Source organism: Cyprinodon tularosa, unplaced genomic scaffold, assembly GCF_016077235.1.
Source record: "Cyprinodon tularosa strain WSP-4 unplaced genomic scaffold, ASM1607723v1 ctg643, whole genome shotgun sequence".
Classification (NCBI taxonomy): Eukaryota; Metazoa; Chordata; class Actinopteri; order Cyprinodontiformes; family Cyprinodontidae; genus Cyprinodon; species Cyprinodon tularosa.
In genome coordinates, this window is record NW_024039389.1 from 344,344 (window position 1) to 366,687 (window position 22,344).

General features: G+C 36.5%; 1 protein-coding gene across 1 annotated transcript in view; it reads right to left on the minus strand.

Annotated features, from left to right (window-relative positions):
- lamc3 (laminin, gamma 3) overlaps positions 1-22,344 on the minus strand; it is a 107,007-nt gene that overhangs the window by 67,372 nt on the left and 17,291 nt on the right. Inside the window, exon 6 of the mRNA XM_038308694.1 lies at positions 5,146-5,344. Within this exon, the coding sequence (XP_038164622.1) occupies positions 5,146-5,344 (199 nt within the window). The remainder of the gene's footprint in view (positions 1-5,145; positions 5,345-22,344) is intronic.

The window sequence follows — 22,344 nt, forward strand, 5'->3', positions numbered from 1 at the left end:
AAAGTTAGTGTTTAGATTCTGCAAATACCTGCTAAAATATCTAACAGGAACTAGACACAGTAAGTTGAAGTTAAATATTCTACATTTTAGACAGACTAATGTCTTACATTGGTCTTTCAAATCTTTCTGTTTCCCTTCTTCACCACATAATGGCAGCTAAAGTGGGCCTTTTTAACTTTACAGACCAACTATTTCAACAAGGCGACCATTCTCCTGTCAAGTTCTGTTTTTTAACAACTACAAACACCATCGTAGGTCCAGGGCTCCTCTATGAGCTGCCAACAATCACTGTGGGATTCTTGAGAACCATTGACAGCATGCAGCCTTCATTATGAGCCTCAAGCTGAAACAGCAGGTTTACGCGTTGCAACTTTCATCAATCAGCCGTTTCCTTGTTCAACATTCTGTCCAGCTCCGTCTTCCTGCTGTAACTATTGCCCACCTAACACAGCAACAGTTTCTTCTCACGGAACAAAAACAACATACTTACAGTATCAAGCTGTGAGATACTACCACTTTTCCTCATAGTCCTCTAACTTTGCTGTGTTCGTTTTAAAGAGTGGGTTTTTTTAGCTGCTTGATAATGTCCATATCCGTTTGACACCTTAGTTCCGTTGAACAATTTGCAGTTTATTTTCTAAGCTTTTCTTTTAAACAATGCCTATAAAAAAGACAAAAAATATATTTGATTGGAGAGAAAAATGGTGCATGTATTGAGGCTTACCTTGGTCCTAAGAATTGGAGGAGGATAATTTAGTAGAGAATTATGACACAAAGGTAGAAACTGCAACATAGAGTTGAAAGAAGGTGTATAGTGGGATGAGAAGGTATTATGGGCAGCACATCCCTCGGCCAACTGGAGTATAAAAAAACAAAAAAAGGATGGAAAACTTGAGCCTCTTCTAGAGAAGGCTCATTGTGGGGGACCAGACCACCTGTACCCACTCGGCAAGGTCGACAAGCCTAATGAGATCTCTGTGCGACTGATTAGCCTGCTGGTCCCCCACAGGCTGTCACACCAGGGCTCACCTCTTCAGCATTGCTACGCCTCAGTCTGCCAGGCATTTCTGCCTCCGCACTGACCGCTTTATCCAGAGAGGGGCCAACAGGGAGTCTTGTTAGATGGAAAGACAGAGCAAGGAGAGCGGCAGGAAGTCTGATGTGAGATGAAAGACCCAATAAAAATGTGCAGCAAGAAAGTTAACCACACAATTCCTGAAGGTCAACATAAAAAATATAGAAATTTACATTTGAGACATCATTATAAAAACCTCAAATGTGCAATAAAAAAAGGAAATATTTATATGTTTAACTGTTTTATTTTCTTTTTAAAAATGTGATGTGGCTTGATGCAAACTGGAGAAAGAACAGTTGAAGTTGTATGTTCTGTTCTGAGTTCTGGTCATCTAACTGGACCTTTGTGGCATTTTTACGGGCATGATGATTTTCTACTAAAGTTTTAATAGTCTAAATACCACAGTTAAAATGCCAGCTGTTTGTGATGTAAAAATATTATGATTTGAAAACAGGGTCATGATAAATTATCTAAAAGTTTTTAACAAAAAACATTTATTTATCAAATGCAATTTAACTGAAAAAAAAAAGGAATAGAGAAAAATGTTAAGTTATTTTTTCAGTAGTCCCCACTGCCTCAAACTAATATTGCCTTGAAGTACCTTGTGATTAATATTTAGCATTTCAGCATTATATTTTGGTATGATTTTATCAGCGTCTCACATCTTGACTTATCTATAATGGCCCACTCTTACTTGTCTGTCATATTATGAAGTCTATTAGATCTATCAAATCATCCTCCTCAGTTTTCTTGTTGATACATAACAGTTTTAGTTGAAAACTCTCAAATATTTTAAACAATTTATATTTTCCTCTAACTTGGTAAGAACAGCAGATCCATGTGAAAAAGATTAACATTAGCTCATGATGCTGCAACCTCCATATGTTCCTCTGGTGATGTCCAGGATTGTTTTAGTGATGACATTAAATATTGGAATTTGGACCCTAATATCTACTTTACTATTATCAGCTCATGCTTCTTTAAGAGACAGTTTCTAAATATCTCTCCGAGATACATTTGTTTGGCAACACTATTAGACTGGGTGTATAATTGCTGCCATGGCACTGGCCAGCACAGTCACTAAAATCTTGGCAGCGTGGGGAAATACACAGATGGTTTTGGTGAACTTTCCTGGTTAAGCACAGATTATGAAATATATGATTTGAAGTTGACAAAGTGCAGTGCATGGGGAAGTATTAATTTAGTCTAATAGAAAGCTGCAAACTCAAATTTAAAATCCTGAAACCAGACACATGTTCTTAATAGTATTTCTAATAATGCATAAGCAAAAAAACAGTTTGAAAGACTTAATTCAGTCTCAACTTTCAATCAGCCACTAATTCTCTGTTGCTGAAAGCCTATCAGCTCTGTGCACACCTCCACCATAGCCAATCATCATAAGACTCTGTGTTCCAATAGCGTTTTAGTTTTATTAAGCTGCAACCTTCCTCCACACCATCGCCTAAATCCTCCTTGTTTTCATCTAACTCCCTCCCTCCTCCATTCCACCACGACTGTCAAGTCCCTGGGAAGACGTTCCAATCCTACTTCGTAACATCGTCGTTCTTTATGTTTACATCTTCCACCAGGGCCTGAGCCTTGAAATCTATATTTCTTTTTTCATTAAAACTCTAATTGTTGCTTTTCTTCCGTGTGAGAATTTCCAGGTTGAATTAATCAAAAATACTTCGTGGCAAAATATACAAACACTTTTTTTAAAGTTAGAAATCTAGCACAGTAAAATAAAATAGGCATGAAAAGCTGTAAATCAATATAATTTTTCTTAATTACAAATGTATCTTTCATTGCAAGTTATGTAGGCTATTATTAGGAAGATTATTAGGAATGACTGTAGATTTTCCATGTCATTGAAACAGGAAAAATAAGTCAGAACAGTCGGGTTTAATCACAACTGTGATACTGAAACATGAAGACATCAAAAACAAAATCCTCTTCTGTTCAGTTTTATAACAAATGTGCTTGATTTTGATTGTTGCCGGCTTAATCACAGCCTCCAATCTGTGATTATTGCTGCATTCACAGAAGTCCCTTTTATGCATATTTGATGGGTCTGATTTTTTTAAGATGCTAAATATTCACATAGCACAACTGATTACGAGATGTTTATGGAGACCTGCTCTTTTTTTCTTCTTCCTAAATGTGATCTGATGGCTACTGGACCAAGTACCTGAATTAAAGTAAGAGGCTAATTTATGAATTATGCAGTAACAGAATGACTAAAACCACTTAGTTATTTAAAACTGCAGCTGTTAAAAGCAAAGTGTTGCTGCGGGTCAGAGAGGTTTTCATTTAGACGCATAAAAATAATTCAAACAAATGTTGCTTCTAAGTTAAACCGCTCCCTAAAAACAATACAAAATGAAACACCAGATAAAATCAAGTCAAATCATGCAAAAGGGCATGTAGCTGATCAAACTCTCCTTTGTAACAAAACAAAAAGAAATGATTTCCTGATTACTGTTAACCAGAAATTAAGAGCATGATTGATAGTGTCAACTTAGGTTTCTTTTTTTAAAGTACAATTTATTTTGGTAACACTGCAGTAAAAAGGGAGATGATCAACCATGTATGAGGTGAAAAAGAGAAAATAAGATATTAAACAACAGACAAGGATTGCCAGGTTTGGTGGAGGTTGGTCAAGGACCCAAATGCAGAGAGGAGTTCTTGCAGATCATCATGGATGCAATTTGCAGACACCTGACAAATGCTGTCCAAAATCAGGACAGGAAGAAGAATGGCAATTTAGTCATCATACCAGGAGGAATGACAAGCCAGCTACAGCTGTTGGATTTGGTGGTTAACATGCCTTTGAAGAAAAATCTGCACAAGAGGTAGACTGAGTGCCTCCTGTCAGGTGACTAGGCACTCACATGGTCTGGAAAAATCCAAAAGCCAGCTGTATGCCGACTTTGCAAATGGATCCTCCAGGCATGGGATGAGGTACCGTCAGAGAATCAGTGGATTCAAAAAATGCTGCATCTGAATGCATTGGATGGTAGTGAGGATGATGTTCTGTTGGAGGAGACAGGACTGCAGGATGAGAGTGGGATTGGCAGTGAGTGCAGCGAGGCAGGGGACGTCGCTAAGGTTTTTGAGATGTTCCATAAGCACAGATCAGATTGCTTTTGAGTTCAAGTGTTGGAAGTGAACCTTTCAACTAATTGTGTAACTACAGTGATTTTCCTGTTTCAATGTTGTTTAATTACACAAATCTTTGTTCTTCTTTGAAAGATTGATTTGTGGATTCTGTCTAAACAGGTGTGATAGCAGCAGCTACATGTTTGCCATTTTGTTTTGGTTTAACTTGGCTCAGCTCCTCTTGTTTTTGATCACAGCTGCATATTCTACCTGGAAAAAAACTATTGCATTTTGGCTGACCCATTTTGGGTCAGTTTTGAAATGGTTGAGGCAGGAGTGGGAAGAAAATACATTCCCATCTTTCTGTGAAAACTCAAACCCTGCAAAAATGCAGCTTGCAGTAGGGTTTCTGTCTGTCTAAAAAAATGATCCAGCTTTAAAATAGAATTAAGCTTATATTTTCATTGTGAATTTATTCACTTTTACACACTTTTGGCTTGTGAATTATGTATATACTCTGACTCTTTATTTTACATAAGCCAACTGTTATTTTATAGTTAATCATCTCTGCTTATCAGTTATTTTTCAGATATAACCGTTGCTCATCCTTAAACTTTGAATTTCTTTGCTAAAGGCATAACATATAAATTGTTATTTGCTGCAACTCCGTACCTGTTCAAGCCAGCATGACAGTCAACAGATGAGGATGCCTGCTCATTACTACAATTCTCTTGACAATTGGATTGGGTTGTGACAGCAAAGTCAATGTGAATCATAATCCATACATGCGTGTCCTAAAAAAACTGTACTCCGGGGGTTCTAAACTAAGGCTGCACAAATGTGAAGAAACAAACAAGCATCCTAACATGTGGGCAATGGATTTTGTGTTTTCCCGAGGAAATCCAATACAGCAGCGATTTAAAAACTACACACAGCTACAAACTGACAGCCTCATGTCTGAGTGCTCCTACCTGACAATAAAGGAACGCCGCGGGGTGAGGCTGGGGTCGTGGTCGGGCTGGGGCGGGTAGGAAAGGTCTGCTGACACGGTGAGTCCAGATCCTTGGAGAAGCAGCGTGACGCGGTCAGGAAGCAGATCTGAGGTTTCAGAGGTGAAGGTGATGGAGAGGAGTTGGCCATAGCTGTTGACTTTGTGACCCAGGAATTTCTCTAGAAGCAAGGACACAGATTGAATGTAAGGGAGGAGAGTTAGGTGAGCTTTTCATTTAAAGTCTGGGCCAGTCTGCTTGGAAAGGAAAAAAAAAAAGTTGTGGAAGCTTGTGATGACACTTTACAGTCATTTCACAATATTACAGGCACTCTGTATTGTATTGCCATTTTATGAAGTATTAATAAAAGAGGAGAAAAAAGGGTGTATGGTTTGAGAATGTTTTTATTAATAAAAATCCATTGTTGTGCATTTTCATTTAGACCCCTTTAAACTATTAACATAATTAAAATGCAGTGCGGCCAATTTCCTTTAGAGGCAACTTAGATTGTAAATATAGTTTATCTGCTGGTAATTTTATTTAAAGATCAATCCAGTCATTCTGTGGAAATGAGTAAATAATGCATAATAAATTCAAATGATCAAACTAAGCACAAAGCTAAAGCAAGCTTAAAGCATTGTCATATCGTGATGCACTATGACTTAATGCAAACCTCATAGAGAACTGTGCAATCCTATCATATCAAAATGTAATGACTACAATGACTAATCTTGAAATCTACCAAGACATGGCCATCCACATAAACCGAAAGAGGCAAGAGCTCATGAAGCTGTACAGATCCATAGGAGTGTCAATCTGTTGACAGGTCATTTAGCCGTTATTTAATCCCCAGATCTGGCATTTAAGTAGAAATACAATAAGGAGGTCATTGTTGAAAGAAAAAGGAAAAAGATGGCATGTAGACAACAGATTTCCTGCCATGTCATAATTTAGGCAATTTTATATGTATTTACCTCCAATGTTATAAATTCTTGCATTAGCCTAATCGGTTTAATGTTTTTGGCATAGCATTTAAAAATACTTCATAAGGTCAAATGAATAATCTGCATAATGCTAGCACATATTTGCTAGCTTACAACAAATGTAGACACCCCCAAGCCATATTAGATACTAAAATATACTTGCTGCTTAGAGGATAACAGATTTTCCCTTTAGTCAGATTCAGCGCATATAACAAAGATTATCCCCATTTGAGAAAATATGAGAGATGTAAAGCGTTTAGTGAAAGTGTTGCATCAGCCACTGCAACTGAAAGTTATTATTTTTTTTTTTTACCTCAGATTCTAAGCTAAATCTGAAAGCTTCCAAGACATGTGTTGTTCCTTAGTCAGCTGTCAGACTCGTCAACACCCCTGCTGGCAAGTATGACAGCATTTAAATGCTTTTTGTAGAGAGCTATTAGTGATTTCGATGAATTCCATTTTTCTTTCCTTGAAAAGGGTTTTTATGTACTCCCAGATTCATTCTTAGTATTCTGACCTATCTATCCTCACCTGTATTTCATCCTTCTTCCAATCACTCATGTCCAAAGCATGACTAATCCACTTCTGTGCTTGACAGCTAAGTGTACTGTGCAATCTTCCAGGATTCCCTTTAACATTATATTAAAGGTATTCTAAAGGAGATCTTAAAAATAAGTGATCCTACCAATTGTAAATCATTCTGGTAATATGTTTACGTAAAACCTCTTTTTTTCTTACGTGCTCATCCCCATTTTCACTTATTGGTGGTGAGTCTGAAATTGTGGAAAAATCGCAGTCTTTTAGAAAGTAAGCTTGTTTGAGTGATGCAAACAGAAACTTTTAAACAAAGCGTGGACAAGGAGAAATGGGCTCGTGCATGTCCATTAATGTGTAAGCGTTCCCTCTTTGGAGCCGGTACAGTCTTTGCATGTGAATTTTTGTATTTTTTTTTAAGTGGAGAGGGGCAGGGCGTTTCAAAAATTCACAAAAATTCTCCATTATACTTTTAAGTATCTTTCCATGTGTTTGAGATTAAAGTGAAATGAAAAGATCTCCATTTTAAAATAATTATCATAGCTCAAATACCCAAATGTTTTTAAATGTTTTCGTTTCCTTGTTCTCGGATTAACACTTTTAACTGAAAAAGACATTTGCCATCATACAAGTGGCCTTGATTTAAAATGTTATTTCTTTCTAAATAGTTCAGTGTACAAATAATCCTTTTTGGTAAACTGCTACCACCTTGATTTATTTTAAATGTCATGTCAATATAATGTCATACGGACAGATATTAACAAGTACAAAAGCAAAGCAATAAACATGGTGGTGGCCACATAATACAGTGGGAAAACCTGTTGGATTCAGAAATATAGAAATCTTTGAGGAAAATGGAGGAGTTTCAATTCTTGAAATGACCCAACAAAACTTTAATTTGGATTGTATAACTTTAGGTTAATATGCATTTAAACCTATCACAGTTACTTTGAACTTTTAAAAAAAATATATAAAAAATCTTAAATCTTAAAAGCCATCACAATTCTACCATTTTTTACCAGATGTAGTTAAGCGGGAGGGGAAAATGACAGGTTGCACGCTTGGCTGCTTTCTTGTTTTTGTGCGTAATCGTGTGTGAAGTACATCCTGAGCTCCTTGGGGGTTTAAGAGGGCTTTGGAATTGAGCGGGTGATTTTGCTTGCAAGGGGTCTCTGGCATCATTCAGTGCAATTCAGCCGTCTGATCATCCAATATCTGCTCAACCAGGAGTTGGCTTTTATTTTTTGTGCGATGCCCTTACACGGCCCGCTTTCATCGGCAGCTACGCTGATGAATGTTTTTATCTCAACTGCATTCAAATTGACTTTCTGATGCCCTAAAATGAGATATTTTCTAGCATTGGTAAAATATTACTGACAGCATAAACAACCAGTAATATGTTTTTTCTTGTAGAATGCATTAAGTCAAATTTGTCCTTTCCTCTATCAGTCACATTGTGCACTTTGTTTTAAAGAAAATATGATGTGCTTTACACATTGCATTTGCTCTGCTTTCCAATAAATCATCCTTCTGTCACTTGAGGGCTGCTTAAAAGTTTACACAGCCATGTTAAATGAACTGTTTTTGTAATGTAGAAATTAAACCTATGTGTAGGGTGACCATATTTTCATTTGGGAAAACCAGGACCTCTTGGAGCGGGGGGGTGGGGGGGTGGGGTGGGGGGGGGGTTTGATTGAAAGAACAAATGTCTCATCATCGGGATTTGCTCCGTGATGAGAGGAAATGTTACTTGTTACTAGTTGTTTTAATGTTTATTGAGTCAGATATGTGGCGGTAATGTTTGATTTATCTAAAGGTTTTTATCTGTTACAATGTAAATGGGTTTGGCTGTAATTTAAGGACAGATTCTAAGAAATCTGCAGAGTGGGAACTATAAATCTGATAGGAGTTTAATTTTTTTATTGTTGTTTTGCACAATATGCTTAACTAAGTATTTTTTGTTGTTGAATATTAGAGATTTTGCAGATACATTTTGTAGATACATTGTTTTGATTTACTTATATCTCTCTACCCCTTTTATAGAATAGAATAGAAAATCCCTTTATTGTCCCAGAATGGGCAAATTTACAGCAGCAGAAAGATTATTGAAAATGGTCACACAAATGAGGACCTTAGAAAAATGTATAAGAATAACATAATAGGGAAGAGTTAAAATATAAAAAATAAAATTCTGTAAAGTGTTTTAACAATATAAAACTGGAGAATTAATAACCAATATGCAGCTATGGCCTTTTTACAGTAATGGATATTTGAAAATAGCAGCAACATCAGAGATGTGCAGAATGACAGCAGCAGGTTATTTAACTGACTAAGGTTTCTATCATTACATTTGATTTGATTTGTTCCTGCTCCCGCTGGTTGGAACCTTTATTCCACTCTGGATTCTTGTGATTGTAGTCTTTGTTCTCTTTAACTTTTAAAAAAATAAATAAATAAACAAACAGTTTTGAAAACCTCGGTATTCATTATTTTCCTGCTTTGTGTGTCACCTTTCACGGTTGCTAAGCAACAGAGCATACGGTGGTAAAACCCGCTGAAGGGAGGACCTGTTCGAATTTACAGCCAAAACTCTTCCGGCCTCCTTATTTTCAAGGACTTCGAAGGATCCAGTCTAGGTAGACCGCGTCCTTGGAGGATGCAGCCCAGGTTTTCGAACAGAGCCTCTGATTAAGAGCAGGGCTGCCCGCACTGACGCGGCTCAGGGATTATGTCACACGGACCGTTGTGCACAGTGAAATCAGGACATTTCCTCACTTTCTAAAAAAAACCCGGGACGCCCGGGAAATACGGATATGTCCCGGGAAATACGGACGTTTGGTCACCCTACCTATGTGTATATTTTCATAACTTTGTCCTGTTTTAATCTGACAACAAATAAAAAATACATATAATGTAAAAATGAAATGCTATAAGAAAAATGTTGCACACTTTCAAACTAAACCTCTGTGAACCATCTTTTCATGGAATTTCTGTATTTAATATTATTTTGCTCTAGCAGCAGCCCACATATAGACTAGCAGAACTTGTAGATCTATTAGAGTGCATTGGTTATTCACATAGCTTTTCAGTTTGACCTAAAGATCCCATAAAATCTAGTGGCAAACTCTTACTAGACTGCACCAAACTGCATGGCACATTAATTTTTTTCATACGTATTGTAGAAATAGATAGACGGACGAACAGACAGACAGACAGACAGACAGAGAGATGGATTGCATATGTATATAATCGAAATTGTAGATAAAAACCCCTCTTGTGTATATTAATTTTATCATTATATTTTCATTAGCACATAAGGGGACATTTTTAAACTGAGGATTGCAGCCTTTCATTTATCTCTATATTTTCCTGTATGCAAGTAACAGGTTTACTGTGAGGACACATTAATAAATAGAGAAGAGGACATGATTATTTATATTAATCATCCAACTTTAGGATCAGGATTTGGAGGAAATTGGAACCGGGCAGTGATTCAATGACAAAGGCTTTTGTTCCATGGGTAATCAATAGTACTTTCTGTTTAATCCCAAAAGCCATCACTCATGTCCGACAGACTTCGGATGCAAAGGAAATAGATAATTATTGCTAATCAGACACAGAGGGAGTGGCATGATAAACACCTGCTTTCCAGTCATTGGCACAGAGGATGCAGCCCGCATCCTTGTTTCAAGCATATGCGTCTCTGAGGAGTTTGAAATCAATGGCAGTTGAAAAGGCAAAACAAATTAAAGTAGAAAATCTCTACTGAAAGAATATAAAGGCATACGTGTTATATGCATTTCCAATTAGTCAAGACTTTCTCTGATAGGCTGAGTCACAAATGTACATCTGAACTATTGGAGAGAAGATAACCTCTAATAGAAGAGAACGATCAATATTTATTTCAAAGCTTTTTCACTGCCCTTATGCTACACAGATACCACAAAACCTTTTAAGAAACAAACAAAGACATTTTTATCTAGACAGACATTAGTTTAATGTGTTTCTAGTTTTAATTACAGTACCTTATTTTATGTGGAGCACTTTGATAGTCTGATGCCTGGAAAAGTTGCTGTGGAAGTATCTTTTATTCCTATTACTTAAAAAAAAATGTAGAAATGATATTGGTATCTTCAGTTTTATCTATGTTTGACTGTTCTGTTACTTCTAATTTCTGAAATGATGTATTCTTGCCAGATTTGAAAATAGGCTCTCTCCAATGAGTCGCTCAGACAAATACCACTCAAGCGACACTCAAAAGTCTAGCCTTTGCCAGCAGAAGATTACTGTTGCTTTAGAGAACAGCCCCAGTAGAGCCACTGATTTTGCAGAACAGACAAGAGGTAATTACCTACATTTGGGGAGTGATACACAGTAATACTGAGTAATGGGAGAATTCAATGTTCACTGAAAATAAAAGTCAATGGTTATTACATCTAAGGTAATTAATTGGGAATATATATGGCACATACCTTGCATAACTGTGGGTAATGAGCCCAGTAATATAACTATGCGATTAAACTAGAATTTGCACCTAATGCTCCCTTATGGTTTCAAACATGTGTGTAGCTTGGAGGCTGTTATAAAATATAGGTACTATTCACTTAGGATTGAGATGTTTTTTTTTCAGCATGAGGGGGAAAAAAAAGCATTGAAAGCACAATACAACAAAAACGATACAATATTATCAAATAATTGCACTACTTGCATAAGTACATAAATCATTCCAGCCACAGGATTACTAATTTTAAACTGCACTTTCTTAAATTAAGTGTATTTTTATTTATTTTTTATGATATTTACCTTTAATTTGACTAGGTAAATAAGATGATTTGCCAATGCAATGAGTATTTTTACTCTTAAAATAAGATATTTAGATAAAATGCACTTCAAATAAGACAATGCAATTGTGTTTTCTTATTTTAAATGCAACTTGTCTTGTTCCATTGGAAAAATGTTTCTTTTACCACCTCAATTCAAGAACAAAGGCACTTATTTTATGAAAAAATTACTTATCTAGATTTTGATTTTTTTCCAGTGTGTGATCAGTTGTGCTTGTGTGACCATGTATTCAGATCAATTAATTTAAATAACATGATAGATCAGAGAGAAAATTGTAAAAGTTTTGCTCACACAAGTACATTAACTTATAGTGTATTTGTCCCTTTTCTTGGGTACATAATTACTAAGCAGCATATTGGTGACCAATGACCATACAATGTTTGTTTATAATTGCTTGATGAGCAGCTTCTTACCTAGAGAAGACCAGACCTAACTTTAGACCAGTTTATATAAGCCTACCTGATAAAGCATTTAAAAAAACAAACAAATTGAAATCTCCTTTATCCCATGTTTCAATAATTAAGAAAAAAAGTGCAATTTTAGTCAGACAGAGATATTATCTATACGGTATATAACACATAAGCTTTAGGGTTAACATTGTTATTTACTTTATTATGGGGAGCGTTGGCCTAGTGGTTAGAGCAGGTTTCAACCCCACAGCCTCTACTCTGGGTTCCTGAGCAAAACCCTTAACCCCACACTGCTCCCCAAGGGGATGGGTCAAATGCAGAGAGTGAATTTTCCCATTGTGGGACAATAAAGGGATTTATATTACATTACATTAAAGAATATAAAGCTATCCAAATCAATATGAACCAACGCAAAAATAAATGCCCCTTAAAACTTAAAGTATAAGTGCTGACCTCCCTAGGTAACAGCAACTGCCATCAAGCAGGGGAAATGTTTTTTTGTTATTTTTTTAGGTATTTTTGGTCCTCTCTACTCTGCAGAACAGCTTTAATTCAGCCATGTTGGTAGGATTTTAAAGGTAAATTCCCGTTTCACATGATGCCACAGCATCTCAGCGAATTTTAACCCACATTTTTATAAAAGGAACATAAACCTCTTCATCAATTTCCGAAATGTGTCAAATGTGGTTACTTTTTCACAGTGGAACAGATTGTTTGTGTATCAGAGGGAACTACTAGTATTGAACACAGTGACCGTTTAAATAATTGTCAGGTGGTTATATAAATGTTTAAGGAGTTTATTGGGATCTTTTTTTTCCTGAAGAAACTTTATTCTTATTTAGAGATGGACAAGCTGATAAAATAATATAATAGCCAATGTCCCGTCACAGCATACCATGCAGAAAATTTGATTACCTGTGTGCCAAGTCAGATTTTCGATCAAAAGTATATCTCAAGACAGAATCCTCATTGCATGACTGGATGTTTCAAAGTATCAAAACTGAATCCATCATCAAAGTAGGACAGCCACATTGCTATAATTGTAACTTGTGCTCGTATGACCTTCACCCATTTTAGATTATTGGATGAGATGGTATGCGGGTGTGTAACCATGTCTGTAGTAATAGATGAGTCTGTGTTAAGTAGGTGTATGTGATCAAGTGTGCACCAGAAACAGTGATGAGAATAGTAGAATTTCTTAAACATCCTCCAAGTACAGCAAAGGACAGATGGACTCGGTCCCAGAAAGACAGACAACACACATCACTCAAGGGAAGAATTATAGTTTGTGTATAGTAAGGTTCCTGCTACTGTACAGAAACAGCAGCCCCCAGAATTAGAGGCAAAGGGAGTGACATGGAGCACCAACCATACTGCCATCTTCTGCCCCACAGGCCAATCCCAGGACCCAGTCCTCCTGGAGATACATGGGTCTGAACCCTCCTCAAAGGGCAAAACAACCTGGCAACATGCTGGGAAAACCTCTCCAGACGAGGCAAATTTATTTATATAGCACATTTCAGTAGCACTGTACTTACATTAAGGCAAAGCAAAGAATTTGACACTACAAATGTATAATTGAAATGAGATGATTATATAAGAAAATACAAAATGATTGTTAAAAAAATTAAAGGAAAGTTGGATTGAAAACCTAAGTAATTATTTTAATATGCTATTAAAATGCCACTCTAAAGAAATATGTTTTAATCTTAATTTAAAGCAACTTAATGGTTTCAGTACTTTTATAATATTTTGTATTGTAAGAAAGTTAGACGGAAGTGCCCAGCTTGAAATTAAGAATCATGTTTACATATTCTGTGTTTTGAGAAAGTGTTGAAGTTACCAGAAATTGTGTAACCATCCATTAATGGTGGGGACCTGCTGTGGCCAAAACTCTTCACGGAAATCTACAGGAAATCCATTAAACATTGCTACTTTTAACCTTTTCATGCAGGTCTTACAGTTTTATCATTCATACATTTCTTATAAATGATACCAGTTTCCCTTAAAAAAGAATTAAGTCTTTGCTATCCAAGTTTAATTACTTTTCTTCCTAATCTGTCTTTCAGAAAGATTAGAAGCTTTCTGACTGCGCCAACAATTTGCAAGAAGCACATAACCGTGCACGTACAACTATTGAGAGATGCCTGTATAACTTTAGTGGCGGAGCTTCCAATCAATCAGAACTACGGTTCTTTTCACTTCAATTAAATCAGCTCTGTCCGATTAAATCATTGCAGTCTTGCATGAACACAGGTTCCACTGAGGCTCTGTCTCTGGCTGCCATGGCAACAGTTTGAGGGAGAAACCTAGATTGATGTTTTTTTTACTTTTAAATACTGAAATCCTGCAGGAGTAATTAACATAGGCAACAGATGGTGAGAGGTCTATCAAACTATCAACATTTGTCACACAGATTACAGACAGTCAAATGTAGCTCAAAGTGCTTTCCAAAGGTTAAAAAAATGAAGCGATACATATATTTAACAAGTACATAAAATTGAAAAAATATTTAGCGAGGTGAATTGTAATTCTATAGAGATGAGCAAACCAAATATTTGGATTTGTTAACTTCTCAAAGAAACAAGGTGCTCAAGAATGGTTTCTTTGTGCATGGGCGCCATATGGGGGGTAAAAAGGGTGGGAAGATTTCAAGGGATCTTGAATTAGGGGGCCCCAAAAGAAGAAGAAACATACGTCCCACAAGATATTTCAAATATAATAAGAAAATCCTGCAGTAAAAATAAATTATCCTTGTGTTCTCCCTGATCTTTCAGCATTAACGAGGGAAATAAAGCAGAAATAAAATGATTTTTTTAGAGTTTGTGGTGTAAAGATAACCTGACTCCGCCAGATGGATTTGCTCCGCATATCCATCTGGAAACCTTCCGCTGAAGTAATTTTGGGAAGGGGCGAAAATACTGCTTAGGCGATTGGCCTGTGTTGGTGATAGACGGGCCAAATAAACCAATCAGATCAACGAAGCATATGACGTAGTAACGACGATGAAAACACAACCACAAGCCAGGCTACTCTTGCCGAAACCGGGAGAAGAGCAAAAACATCTTTTCCTCTGAGAAAAGCCTCCAGAGCAGTGTTTTGCTCTTCTTTCAGTGAAGAAATACTGTCCGAAAAAACTTGCTCGATAGCCACGCTAACGCTAGTTTCATCGGCTGAAGCCGCCATTGTTCTTTAGACTGAACTGTCGCGCTTCTTGTTGCGTCACACCTCAACCCGCCTCAAAGCCAACGCTGATTGGACGTTCGTTTGGGGAATTGCTCCAAATTTTCTTTAACAGAGATTCTCCAGACTGATTAGCGAGTATGGAAGTAAATATGTGCCATCAGAATTTGAATAAAAAATACCTCTAAAATTTGAATGTTGTATATTAGTGCTTACTTTTTCAGTATTAAAATAAATTCAGAATATATTTTTAACCTAAAAAAATTCAATGTCATTATTTGTACATTACAAAAAAAATTCAGTGTAATTTTTTTTACATGGTTGCAATTTTCAGTTATTAAAAAAATTCACATTCCTATTTCAAAGTGATAAAATTTTCAATATACATATTTTTCACAGTTTAAATTTTCAGTGTTAAAAAATTCAGCATATAAAAAATTCAACTTTTCAAAATTCAAATGCAATATTTTCGTTGTCCTCCAATTCAACTTGCTCAAATTCACTGTCTCAAATTCAGCGTCTAAAAATTCGCTGTAAAAATGGCCAAGGTTACTTCAGGTCACAGACATTAGCAATGGATGTCCGATTCCAACATCCACCTTATCACGTGACACAACCGTCATATTGAAGAAGTACCAGTATCACCCAGGCTGGCGACCATGGAGGCGAACTCAAACCCAACGGTGAGTTTAATGCTTTCATATTTCTGTAGTATATTTTATTTTGCGCATGAAGTTTGATACATTATCTTAAAGCCTGATTTAAAACACTGGTTTGGGCCGTTGTTAATCTTACACCGTGAAGTGCCGGCATATTACTTCTCGCTACCTCCAATCACTCCCCCCCCCCCCCCCCCCCCCCCCATTTATTTTTATTTGTGGTATTTCTTTTTATTTCAAAAAGAAATACCACTTTTCCAGGCAGTCTTAGTAAAGTTGTAATTTTTCGGGAGATGCTACCGCTAATGTAGTAAGCTAATATGGCTGTCTTGTGTGCTTCAAAGAGGGGCTGTGAACAGTTCCGACCCCACTCTGATCAGCTACTGTATTGTTAGGTGACTTCATTTATGAATTAAGAAATTTATTGTCATTACAACATCATTCAAAATACCTGTTACCTACCAAATTGTAGATTTATTTGTGCTTGATATAGTTTCTACAATTTTAATGGGAGAAGAGCACAGTAGGCATCGACTGCCTGTCTCAGTCTCACCTAAGACAACATACAAACAACCCAGAAAGTCACCACCCATCAGTTCTCTTTAAAGATTCTAGACTTGGCGCAAGTGGTATTTCTATTTGAAATAAAACGGGGGAAATTGGGTGAGGGGGAGGGGGGGGGGGGGGGGGGGGCTCGGAGGTAGCGAGAAGTAATATGCCGGCACTACACGGTGTAAGATTAACAACGGCCCAAACCAGTGTTTTAAATCAGGCTTTAAGATAATGTATCAAACTTCATGCGCAAAATAAAATATACTACAGAAATATGAAAGGATTAAACTCACCGTTGGGTTTGAGTTCGCCTCCATGGTCGCCAGCCTGGGTGATACTGGTACTTCTTCAATATGACGGTTGTGTCACGTGATTAGGTGGATGTTGGAATCGGACATCCATTGCTAATGTCTGTGACCTGAAGTAACCTTGGCCATTTTTACAGCGAATTTTTAGACGCTGAATTTGAGACAGTGAATTTGAGCAAGTTGAATTGGAGGACAACGAAAATATTGCATTTGAATTTTGAAAAGTTGAATTTTTTATATGCTGAATTTTTTAACACTGAAAATTTAAACTGTGAAAAATATGTATATTGAAAATTTTATCCCTTTGAAATAGGAATGTGAATTTTTTTAATAACTGAAAATTGCAACCATGTAAAAAAAATTACACTGAATTTTTTTTGTAATGTACAAATAATGAAATTGAATTTTTTTAGGTTAAAAATATATTCTGAATTTATTTTAATACTGAAAAAGTAAGCACTAATATACAACATTCAAATTTCAGAGGTATTTTTTATTCAAATTCTGATGGCACATATTTACTTCCATAAGCGAGTTAAATCTTGAAAGCTCGCGAGATCAGGATGGTCTCACGAGGCTAGTGTAAAGAAGCAGCAGTGTGTAAAAAGGGTTCAAGAATACAGTGCCCCAAAAAAGCAAAGAAGAAAGATGGAGAAAGGCAAGGTCTCTTACACGAATAGTTAAAATAATCAGTAGATTATTAACCTGTTGAGTAAAATAAACTAGCTATCTGCTGGTTACAACGTCTTAGTTAATCCTCCTAAACGTTGGAGTGGAATCACATTGAGGAGGCTGGCCGGCCAGGTAATGCTGTACGACTGAAACAAAAAATGATTTCAAGGTTTTTCTTATTTTCTTTTGTTTGGCTTTTATTTTTCAAGATGAAAATAAAAAAGGATTAACCAAACATTTGTAATGAGCCTATTGTGTGTCTGTAACTAATGCAGAGGCCAAGCAGAAAGCTCACAGAGCTGAGAATTTACTTTTACAATTCAGACCAGGGAACAGGATAAAGCCAAAGTCTTTGGAGGTTTAAAGGTATACTATGCAACCGGTGTTGATTTTCCAGCAAGGCTCCCCCCAGAGGGCGAAAGTAAAAGTGCACTGTCGTAAATATGCTCAGCTGTTCTCCTGGTTTCTCCGTCAAGCCAGGCGCGGTTGCTTTGAGCTTAGCAGACAGGCGAACGCAACAAATCACCATGTCTACTGTGGTAAGTGACTATTTTGTTCCAATTTTCGAGTTTGAAAATTTCGCTGTTTTCTCGCTGGTTCCGCCATGATAACTGCACAAATATCGCCACTGCGCTAGCAACGAGCATGACTTTCACTGGGGGTGTGTAGCAGTTCTCGCCGTAAAGCAAGACCGACTCTCGCGATGCATGAGACTTCTGAGCCTGTGGGTGCGGGCCGAGGGCTCCTGCAATTGCAAGTGCGGTATTTCCCCCACAGACCACCAGGGTGGCCGAGAATACCTTTGTTCAACCTGAAATGACTCATTTAATCATCCAAAACGTTATGGAACACATTAATTAACTGAAAAATGTTGCATAGTATGCCTTTAACATCACCTAAGCACTAATAAATGTTTAAAAGGATATTTACATTAAATAATTATCCTTTTCCCTTCTTCAACAAATGATCCACCAGTGGCAGTCCCATCTTCCTTTGATGTAACATAATGAAAGTAGAAAATTTTGTAGGTAACATCAGAGGAAAAACAAAACTGATAATAATCTGAATCAATAAAATTTACACGAAAAAAATGTATGCATTTTGTGATGCTTTATAAATTAAGTGAACATCTACCCATTATTCACCTATGTACTAAAATGTCTTTTATCCAGATTTCTTCATATCCTTTCACCAGTCCTCTTCGGTTTTGCATATTCCACCTTGACAAAATTTAAAGCAGGCAGGCTTGCAGGTAACATTTCCAGCAGCTGCTGTTGAGCATACTGTTACTGACAGGAAGCCAAAAAATGCTTTAAAGGGTTTTTTCATATCTCATGAGCTTAGCATACATAGGGGTAACCAAATTCTGCTCCTTTCCTTCCGCTACAGGCAAGGTTCATTAAAATTCTATCCTCCTTCGCCTTTACTTCACATTGTCATGTTTTCTTTGAGCCTTGCTCCCGCTTCAGGCTTAGCAGGTTGACTTGTTCTACTGATAGAAAGAAAGATCAACATTACAGGCTTTTCAGCAGATGACTTTGAGGTCTTGAGATACACAATGCCCCCATCGGTAAAAAACGCTGCCAGCCAAAGCAGCTGTCGTCACTGCCCAGCATATTGAAGTGGTGACCAGGAGGAAGTCAGAGCTTTTTCGGGATTGACTTTTTGTTTCTCAGTGACATTTTCTTGCAGCTACACTTAAAGATGCCAAAGGGACTTGAAATCCATGTGAACTAAGTGTCAAGCAGATGTCCAGGATAACATGGGGGAAAAAGGACGCAAAGCTACATAGTAAGACTGTCTATAAATGCAAAAACACACACATTACAACCTATCTGTATTTCTTTATGACTTGACAGGTTTAAACTAACCCAGAAAAAGAAAAAAAATGAGGGCAGGCAATTCAAGATGTTTACAAAAATGAAACATCTTCATGCAGGGAAAAAGAAGGAGCAATTTTGAAACCCCAGCTGGTGTAAGCACCACGATTGCTAAACTGTCAGGAGGAATTAAAAAAAAAAAGATGAGTGCAATTTTGCTTTTCAATTTCCTTCACACTGTCTGAAACCCAATTCTGTCTAACCTTTTTTCTTGAGAACTGTTGAAAAAAACATTATGAAGTACTGTCCACCATTTGGCAAAGGCCTTTTCTTTTTTCTTTTTTTTAATGGCAGCTTCTTAACTTAAACAGTGCCTCATTCTCATTGGGAATTCAGAGAAATTACAGAATAATAAATAGAAGCATATCCAAGGAAAACTAAAGTGACGAAAAACACATTCAATCATGGAATACTATTTTGTATGATGCTAGACGTTGTGTTGTCACTCAAACTTATCTCCAACACTTGTGAGGAAGCACAGTGAAGGGATTTTAGTGCAAAACTGCAAATTAAAAATAAAAGTCTGAGTGGAGAGAACAAACTACAGTAGAGCAGCTTCCGAAGTGGCTGCCACTCTGGACTAATCTTTAAAGTGACTCCACGCATGCCGACTACGTAAAAAGCAAGAGAAAATGAGATCATTATTAGGAATGCCAGTGTAACAGATGTGTGTATACATTATGTCAACAAAAACCATAAACAAGTTCTGCCAAAAGTTGATAAGCAGGCTGTCACAAAGCTGTTCTTAGGCAGTTGGGATACTAATCTGTGCAACGTGGCCTTCAGAGACGGAAGACTGAGAAAATGAATACAGCCACAATGAAATGTCATTTACTGTGCATTTCCATCATTATTAATGTTTACTATGTGTCAGAGCATAATTATTCCTTGTAGAGTAATATTCACAGATCCACAAATTAAAAATGGCATATCAGCAGCTTAGTGGTGCATTTTTAATAAAGTTTGACGAATTATGCCAGGCCACCGTGCTTTGTCGCAACCTCTTTTAGCTGAGTGCTTCTCATCTGTCTAAAAAAAGACGCCCCCGGATAAAGTTGTTCTCTGTGATCACGCGTTCTGAGCATTAAAAACCCAGAGACTAGAAGGTTAATGGGATTGCTCCTGTTTTGCTTCTGGCCGAGGTCTGCACGATGGCTGGAGGGGCTCTAAGATGATGGCCAAAACCGGCTTAGCGGAGACAAGAGGAAGTCAAGCCAATTTTCACTTTGTTGGTTCTCAAGCTTTGCCAAGACATCCAATTCCATCAGGCCTTTGCTGCTAGGGCAGCTGATAGAAAGGGGCTCAAAGTCTACTAGCTTGGAAGATTATTTCCTTATCTTCTAATGGCTCTGAGAGGGGATTTTTGGAAGTAATGATATCATAATAACCATCACATGAAAGGCTGCCAAAATGCTGCAATACAGAAAGAAACTACAAGACCAAGCAAAATATGCTTTAGGGTACTTGAAATTATTTTAATCTAAAAACTAGAAGATTTATAAACATATATGATAACATGCTAGTAAAGATTCTCAGTCATCCAAGTGATAATCATTCTAATGAAAGTAAAAAAATAAAAATAAAAAATAATCCCTATATATTTTTAAATATATGATAAACTTCCAAAATATGATGAACAGTTTTATTGAGAAAAGGAAAAAAAGTAATGGGAAATTATCTCTTCCAACATATGCATCATAAATAAATCATAAATGTTTTATTTATGCATCATAAATAAAACAAAAAACAACACATCAATGATAACGTGAATAAATTATTGTAATAATTTTTTTTAGAAAAAAGTAATAACATTTGAGTAATACAGTTGAGATGAGTGATTTCAAAGGTTCTCTTCCTGAATAGAATTATTTTTGTTTGACTGATAAGACCCAAGCTTTTTTAAACAAAAAAAAAAAAAAAAAAACAATAAAAGAAACACACACTTTTCATTCTATAATATTTTGTATCTTTAAAGGTAATATTTTTTCAGCTCAACATCCTGCGCTTGTTTAATCCCAGACAGTAAAATGCCTGATCAGTTCAGCGACTGCCCTAAAACTGTGAGGGCTGTAGATGTTTTTACTGAACCTGTTTGTAAATAATATAGATATATATTTATCTCCATTTTGTTACTTTGATAAAGGGAGCAACTTAAAGAGTGGCATACACCAGATGCTACATCAGTAACATCTCCACTAATACAAGGAACCATTGTTGGCTTTTCACTGCCTTTTAACTGCAAAGGTTCCATTTTACTATGGTGCAGTTACTTTGGTAACTTCTGCCTGAAGCATCAACCAGTGTCAAGGTCATGATTTTGGCCTCTTTTTACGTAGTACATTTTCAACAATTCATACTGCCCGAAGCACTTTACAGACTTAGAAACAAACAAGAAAAAAAAGCACTAAGATACAATAGAGTTATTAAATAAATTCAAGAATGCAACAAGTGAAATAAAACAACTAAAATAATAACCATTACGGCGCTTAAAAAAGTTTAAGACAACTTGTGCTTTCCATCAAAATGTGATTTTTGTAGAGATTCAAAATGTCTCAGTGTTTGTCTAGATCTAATATTTAAAGGTATACATGTACTATTCAAAGGTCTGGGACCAGCCGATGAGAGATCTATGTCACCCACCACAAAACTTGAGTTTAGACCTTGGAATAGATAAAAGATAACTTTAACTTTAGCAAAGTTTGCAAAGAGAGAAATAAACTTTTGCCTTTTGCAACAAGCTGAATTTTTTTGCATCACAAATGGTGCAAACATGCTCTTGCGTCATTTACTTTTTCAATCAACTTAATATGGAGATATTTCTGACAAGGGCAACTACAACTAATGATAAATTTAAACATCTGTAAAGTAAATCTAATATCCTTTAAAAAAAAAGTTTGCCCCCTTAAAAACGTCATGACTTTAAAGAAAAAAGGGGATTCAGATTCCACAAAATAACAACTGAAAGTATTTGTAAGCCGCTTAACTGGTCTTTTGTAAATTGAAAAGTTGGGAAAAAAAGGTAATAGTTTTTTCTTTTTTTCCTTTTTTTTCTTTTCTTTAGTCCAACTGCTTTTAATGTTCTTTCTTGTTTCTGCATCTTTTTTATTCTTTATTTTTTTCTTCTACTCGCTCTGATTGTGTTTTATTTTCCTATATTT